This window comes from Cyrtonyx montezumae, unplaced genomic scaffold (assembly GCF_038088225.1).
Source record: "Cyrtonyx montezumae isolate F1298 unplaced genomic scaffold, pur_monq_1.0 scaffold_0, whole genome shotgun sequence".
NCBI classification, from domain to species: Eukaryota; Metazoa; Chordata; class Aves; order Galliformes; family Odontophoridae; genus Cyrtonyx; species Cyrtonyx montezumae.
The window spans coordinates 21052834-21059048 of NW_027071824.1; the positions used below are offsets into that span (position 1 = coordinate 21052834).

Here is a 6215-nt window from a genome sequence, read left to right on the forward strand (position 1 = left end):
ATAACACCGGCATTTTCAACGGTGCTTTTTCCTAAGGAAATTAAATAATTTTAAACTCACTCATTAAAGTTATACAATGCAAACAAAGACAAAAATATACTGAAACTCATGCAGTTCTGTAGCGTTAATATTTACTTTTCAAGACTCAACTAAGAGCATCAACACAACCTGCCAAGTTCTTTGATACCTCCCCCCGGCCCATGTAATCAATTACAGTATACAATAACAGTAATTCACATTTTTTAAACACACAGTTCATCACTGCTGAAGCTGCAATATCCTTTTTCATCCCAAGCAAACCTTCACATAAGACAGAGTCCCAGTGATCCCAGTGTACTCTCAGGGTTTTTGTTTTGTGTTTTGTTTTGTGGTTTTTTTCTTTTTTTTTTCTTTTTTTTTCCTTTTTTTTTTTTTTTCCAGTGGGAACTGTCAGAAATCCAGAAGTTGCCATAATAAGTTTTAAGTCAACCGCTTGTTTAAAAATAGATAATCCAGCATTTCAGAAATTTTCCATTTGGGTCTAAAAGCATTCAGGTTTCCAACAGCTAGAAAGGACTCATGCAATTAGAAAAAATGTAAAGGAACTGATATAATTGGGAAAGGATTTCTACATTCAGATTTTGAAAGGAAAAATATCTAGAGCTCAAAACAACGCAGCGTTTTGGGGAGAACAAAGCCATGTCAACATTTTCAAATTGGAGATTCTTTAATTTTAAAGTATCCGCTGGCTTCTAGTCCAAAAAAAAAATTTAAAAAAAAAAGGGGAAAAATCCGCTCCGACGGTTATTACTCTGCTGTGTTACCTCTAAAGTTCCGTTTTATCAGAGTGCTAAATTAGTGAAATATTCATGCTGCCTTAAAGTGCAAAAAACAAGCTAACAGCCAAACTTTGAGTTCAAGGAAACAAGATTGCTTTTAGACTGTACCACAACTATATAGATTTATATATATATTATTTATATATATAAAAATTTTATTTCCAAAGTTCTTGTGAGCTATCTTCTAAGGTCCAGTCTCTGACAGTAGGTAAGCTCAGTGCTTCGCTTTTGACAGACAATGAGTTCACCAACTCACAGTGAAACTTCCGAATGTGTCTGTAAAGGTCTCCGGACTGCGTGAACCTGCGCTCACACCACTTACAAGCGTGTGGCTTCTCCCGCGTGTGAACCACTGCGTGGCGGCTCAGGTTGTGGGAGTACTGGAAGCTCTTCCCACACTGGGTGCAAGTGTAGGGCTTTTCACCTGAATGAGTCCTCTCATGACGTTTCAAGGTGTACATGCAAGAAAAAGTCTTACCACACAGCGAGCAGGTGGGGACATTGACATCAGTAGCAGGCTTGCTGCGGATCCCGTCCTGCTCTCGAAAGTGCGTGCTTAAATGGATCTGCAGAATGTGGGGACTGGGAAAGACTTTGTTGCACAGAGGACACATAAAAATTTGGCCAGCAGGGCTGAGTATGTTTGACACGTAAGGGAGCAAGCTGCTGTCCATGTTTCCTTCCACCTGGACTCGCTCGTTCTCTGGAGTTATCATTTCGTCATCACTTGCCTTGTCCTCTCTATCTAGCTCCCTCAAGACCGAATCTTCCCTCATCGGAGCCAGGTGGGCCGGCTCGTACGGTACCCTGTTATTAGTGCTCACACTTTCCTTCACAGTGCTATGTTCCATATCATAGTCATTAGTGCCAACATCACTCTCATCACAGGAAGCCTCTTTCTCCACCTTCACCTGAACCAGGCTGCTTCTAAGCATGTCCTGCGAAGAGAAATAAGAACTGTTCAAATTTTCAACTCCTGAAAGGCTGGACTTGACAGACAGGTCCAGCACGCAGTCAACATCTGCTGAATCCCTCACGGAGGTGACAGACCTCTGGGACAAAGACTCTGTTGAGCTGCAGGGGCTGGCTACTGTTTTTCCAGCTGCTGTTGCGTGTGTCTCTGCCTCTCCGCCAGTCTGGGGAATGCCTGCTGAGTCTGAGGGCAATCTCATCCACATGTTCCCAGGCTCGGCCGCCAAGTCTCTTTTGCTAGGCAGGATGTTCAATTTTTCATCTTCTCCTTCATCTTCATCGCTGGGCAAGTCTCCTGGCATGTGGCTGCTGCCGTCGGAGAGGCTTTCCACTTTGTCTGAACAACTTGAGGCGTCTTCCTCCTTTTTTGTACTGTCTGCCTCCGTGGTTGCTTTCTCTTTCAGCTTCTTTTTGCAGACTTTGACAATGTCATACATGTGGAGATAACTGGCAGCTGCTAGCACGTCTTCAATGGGCAAGTCTTTGAACTGGAGTTTTCCTTCGTACATGAATTCAAGCAGGAGAGCGAAAGCTGGGGCTGTAACAATGTCGCTGTTCAGATGAACAATGTCCCTTTTGTCCAGCTGGTCCTTGTAAAAGAGGTGGAAATACATGCTGCATGAAGCCAGTACAGCTCTGTGCGCTCGGAACTGGGCATCTCCTACCAGAACAGTGCAATCACAAAGAAAACCCTGATGTCTCTGCTCGCTCAGACACTGTAGCAAATGTCTACTGTGGTCAGGAAACTCCATGCTGTCTTCATAACCTATAAAGTAATGAGATTTTTAGAAATTACAAGCAGGTCACAACAACAGAACTTACGAACCCAAGTTATTCCACTCTGAAAGCCCAGCATTCCTACTGCCAGAATTCTGACACCGCCACTACGTGAGGATTATTTAACGCGTACGCACAATGGCCTCTCTTTCCCCAGTCAACCACTGAAGTTCTGCTTTCCACTCACTCCTAAATAAGCCATTCTAATAAGTGCTTAGCTACATTTGTAGACTTTTTTTTTTTTGTTTAAAGTCCCACTGCTCTTCATAAAATCTGTTCAACAGTTTTTCTTTTTTCTTTTTTTATTTCTCAGGGAACTTCCTCCAGATTGTGTCCCTAGGAGGACTGACAAAAAAACATACACACACACATATATATATGTATTTTAAACACAAAGTTTGAAAGTCCACAGAGGGGGAAAAAAATAAATGAGATTATCAACATTCTTTTTAAAGCTAAACTGTAATAACAGGAGAGTTTCGTGTATGAAGAAATGTTAACTGCCCAAACCTGAAGGTCTAGCATTCATAAAGAATATGAACTGGCAGAGGTAAATCATTTTTATTGATAGGAAAGTAAAGCTTTTTTAGAAACCTAGCTTGCACTGCTTTCTCCTCAAGGTAGGTATAATTTCAGGTTTGGAACCTTCTCCACACTGTACAACAGAAAACAAAAAGCTTTTTTGCAAAGATGCAGAATTTGCAAAAGGAAAAGAAAACTCTCAGTTAAAATGCCATTGAGCACCGCTTCCCCTGTGCAGGACAGAAATTTCCCTCCCCTCCCACACCACACTGAGTTTGCAGTACCAAACTTAAAAAAAAAAAAAAAAAAAAAAAAAGAAAAAGCCACTCAACATGACTGTGTGCACATTTAAAAACGAGTATCCTGAGTGCTGTGCTTACCCAAGTCTTTTTCTTTTCACCCTCCCTGATGATACAAAAAAAAAAACAAAACACAAAAATAAAAACAAAAAAAGAAAAAACAAGCCCACAGAAAAAGCAATAAAGCAAACTTCAAAGAAGTAGAGAAGTCAGAATTCAAACAGAAAGTAAAATCTCCTAAAACCCTGTCTCAGCCTATTCTTCTGTGACTGCTGGCAGGGCTCCTCCAAACCATCCAAACAGACCGTGGCTCTCTGGGCTGGCAGATATTGCTGAAAAATGCCCATCCCCGGCAAAGCGAGATGTGCTGAAACTTACAGCACAACCCTCTATATTCTGTAAAATACCACCGCTAGAGTAAAGCACGAAGATTTACAATACAATCACTTTAAGTGCCCCACAGCCAACATCAATCCTAATCCTTAAGAGGGCTAAAAATAAAGATTGGAGGGCAGCTCACAAGGTAGCTGTGATCAAATTAGGAGGCTGAAAGGACAGAGAGGGACGAAGAAGGAAGCTTATAAACATCTGATCCAGCTGACTGTGGCCATATGGCAGCTGCTGCCCAGATAAAGAGATTAAGAATAGAGGAGTGCGATTACAGCTGTCTGGCCAATTCAGGCAGCTCAAATCTACAAGTTCTAAATTAGTCGCAAACACAAAAACTCCTTCAAATAATAATTGTTATGCCAGAATAAAAGATTGCAAATGCTACAGGCGAGAAAGAAAAGAGGAAACCAGTCAGGCTATTCTCCCAGGTACAAAAGTTTCTAAACACATAAGTGATTTCTATCTTTCAGAAGCACTCCAGCTGTATGCTCCCACAGTTCCGGGCTGCTGGCTATTTAACCACCAAGCGCAATGAGAGCCTTCACAACAAACACGCTTCAGCCGGAACGGCTCTTTTTAAAAGCACGCTCGTGTCTGTTTCACCAAAACCCCCTATAAAGTCAACGTAAAGATGCAGCACAAAAGCATAAAGCAGAACTCCCGTTGTTCGCCACCGAATGCATTTCAGTTTTGGTCTCAGAAATTGAGAACCAAGTTGCTCTCGTCACGTCCTAAAACCAGAAATTTTCTTCTCACGATACGCATTAAAGTTAATTCTATCCATGTGCATCAAACTGATACTCTCAAACTGCAGCCCCAGCCTTTTTGACCAAGTCCACTTATCTGCTTAATACTCAATTTCATATATTACCTCCAAACTTGGTTAGAAAAGTAATGTGATTTTTCCTGAAATTCAATAAACAACACACCAAAACAGAAAGATGCTGTATCTAATCTATTGCTACTCCTACCTTTAGTACACATAAACCTGATTAAGTCCTTTCCTCTGAGTCTCGCTGGCTCCAGGTCTGTTAGATCGGTGGAAAAAAAGCAGACTGGGAGAGACAGATGCAAAGTGGAGATGATGTTAGAGAGGAATGAGATACCTTCTCCACACACAGATCTGCACACACTAACTCCCTGTCTGTGTGTTAGAATAAAAGGCTGAGGGATGGCAGGCTGTCAGCTGCTCTGACATCATGTTCAGATGGAAATGCTACCTCCAGCTGTGCTCCTTTTAATGCCATATGCTACTCCTCTACACTCCTGCCACCAGCTTTTTCTTAGGAGAACTTTTCTCTTCTGTTAGTATAAACAAAATACTTCAAAGTCTCTTTTTTTTTTTTTTCAAACTTTCGAACAGGGGGAAAAAAAAATAAGAAAAAAAGAAAAAAAAAGAAAATCCTCAACATATGGGGCTCCGCCGCTCCCGCGGCACATCGACACTTCTGCCTCAACTTGGAGGGCTGCTCCGCCCGCAGACAGCGCTCCTTCCGAGCCCGGGCTCACCGACCCCGCGCCGCTCGGCTCCGCGGAACCGCCGCTCCGCGCTCCCCGCCCCGGGCCGTGCCCGCGCCGCCGCTTCCCCGCCCGGGACGCGCCCCGAGCCGCCGGCCCCGGCCCACCCCGCAACTTCCCGGGGCCGCGAGCGCGACCCCGCGGGCCCGGCCCCGCATCCCCGTCGGGCGGCGGCAACTTTTGGCCGCGAGCGCCGCCGCCCCCCCGCGGCGCGGGGCCCGACCCGCCGGCGGCCCCGCGGGCAGGAAGCGGCCGCCCGGCGCGCAGGAAAGCCGCCCCCGGGCCGTCGCGGCAACAAAAGGAAAGTGACCGGCGGCGCCGCCGGCCCCCGAGCCCCGCCCGCCCCGGCCCGGCGCCGCGCGGGGACGAGCGCGGGACTCACACTCGCGGCGGCCCGAAGTCCCCGCGCCGCCGCCTCCCGTGGGCCGCTCCGCTCCGCGCCGCGCCGCGCCCCCGCCCCCGCCCGCGGGCCGCCGTCCCCCCCCCCTGCCGTCAGCCGAGGAGCGAGCGGGGCAGCCGGCGGCGCTCAGCGGGCCCCGCGCTCAGCGGCTCCCCATGGCACCGACGGCCGGAGGCGGCGCGGAGCCCGGGGCCGGCCGCGGGGGAGGGGCGGGGGCCGGGCGGGGCGGGCGGGGGCCGGGCGCACGCAGCTCGGGCGCGCGGCGGCGGCGGCACAGCCGGGCCCGGCTGCGGCAGACAGATGTTCCCCTCCTCCCGCCCCGCTCCCCACTTCGGACTCCGCTCCCTGAGTGACAGCGCGGCCCGCCCGCGCCGCCGCCGCCGCCAACCGGCGCGGCGCCCCGCCGCTGAGTGACGGGCGGCGCCGGGCGCTGAGTGGAGGAGGGCGGCCCGGGAAGGCCCGCGGCTCCGCCAATCGCGACGCGCGGCGAAGCGAGGGGGCGTGATCCGGCGGGGAGCA

General features: G+C 48.4%; 1 protein-coding gene across 3 annotated transcripts; it reads right to left on the reverse strand.

Annotated features, from left to right (window-relative positions):
- Positions 1 to 345: 345 nt before the first annotated feature.
- ZBTB18 (zinc finger and BTB domain containing 18) lies at positions 346 to 5729 on the reverse strand. Of its 3 annotated transcripts, XM_065729672.1 has the most exons (3): positions 4750 to 5377; positions 1869 to 2556; positions 1636 to 1756 (listed from the first exon to the last, which is right to left on the reverse strand). In XM_065729672.1, exons 1-3 carry the CDS (start codon positions 4760 to 4762, stop codon positions 1726 to 1728), a joined length of 732 nt encoding a protein of 243 aa, XP_065585744.1. In that variant the 5' UTR covers positions 4763 to 5377; the 3' UTR covers positions 1636 to 1725. The 3 variants fall into 3 exon arrangements, with proteins under 3 accessions (XP_065585734.1, XP_065585724.1, XP_065585744.1); XM_065729662.1 differs by lacking the exon at positions 4750 to 5377 and adding an exon at positions 5679 to 5729 and having other exon boundaries at positions 346 to 2556; XM_065729652.1 differs by having other exon boundaries at positions 346 to 2556; positions 4750 to 5363.
- Positions 5730 to 6215: the final 486 nt, after the last annotated feature.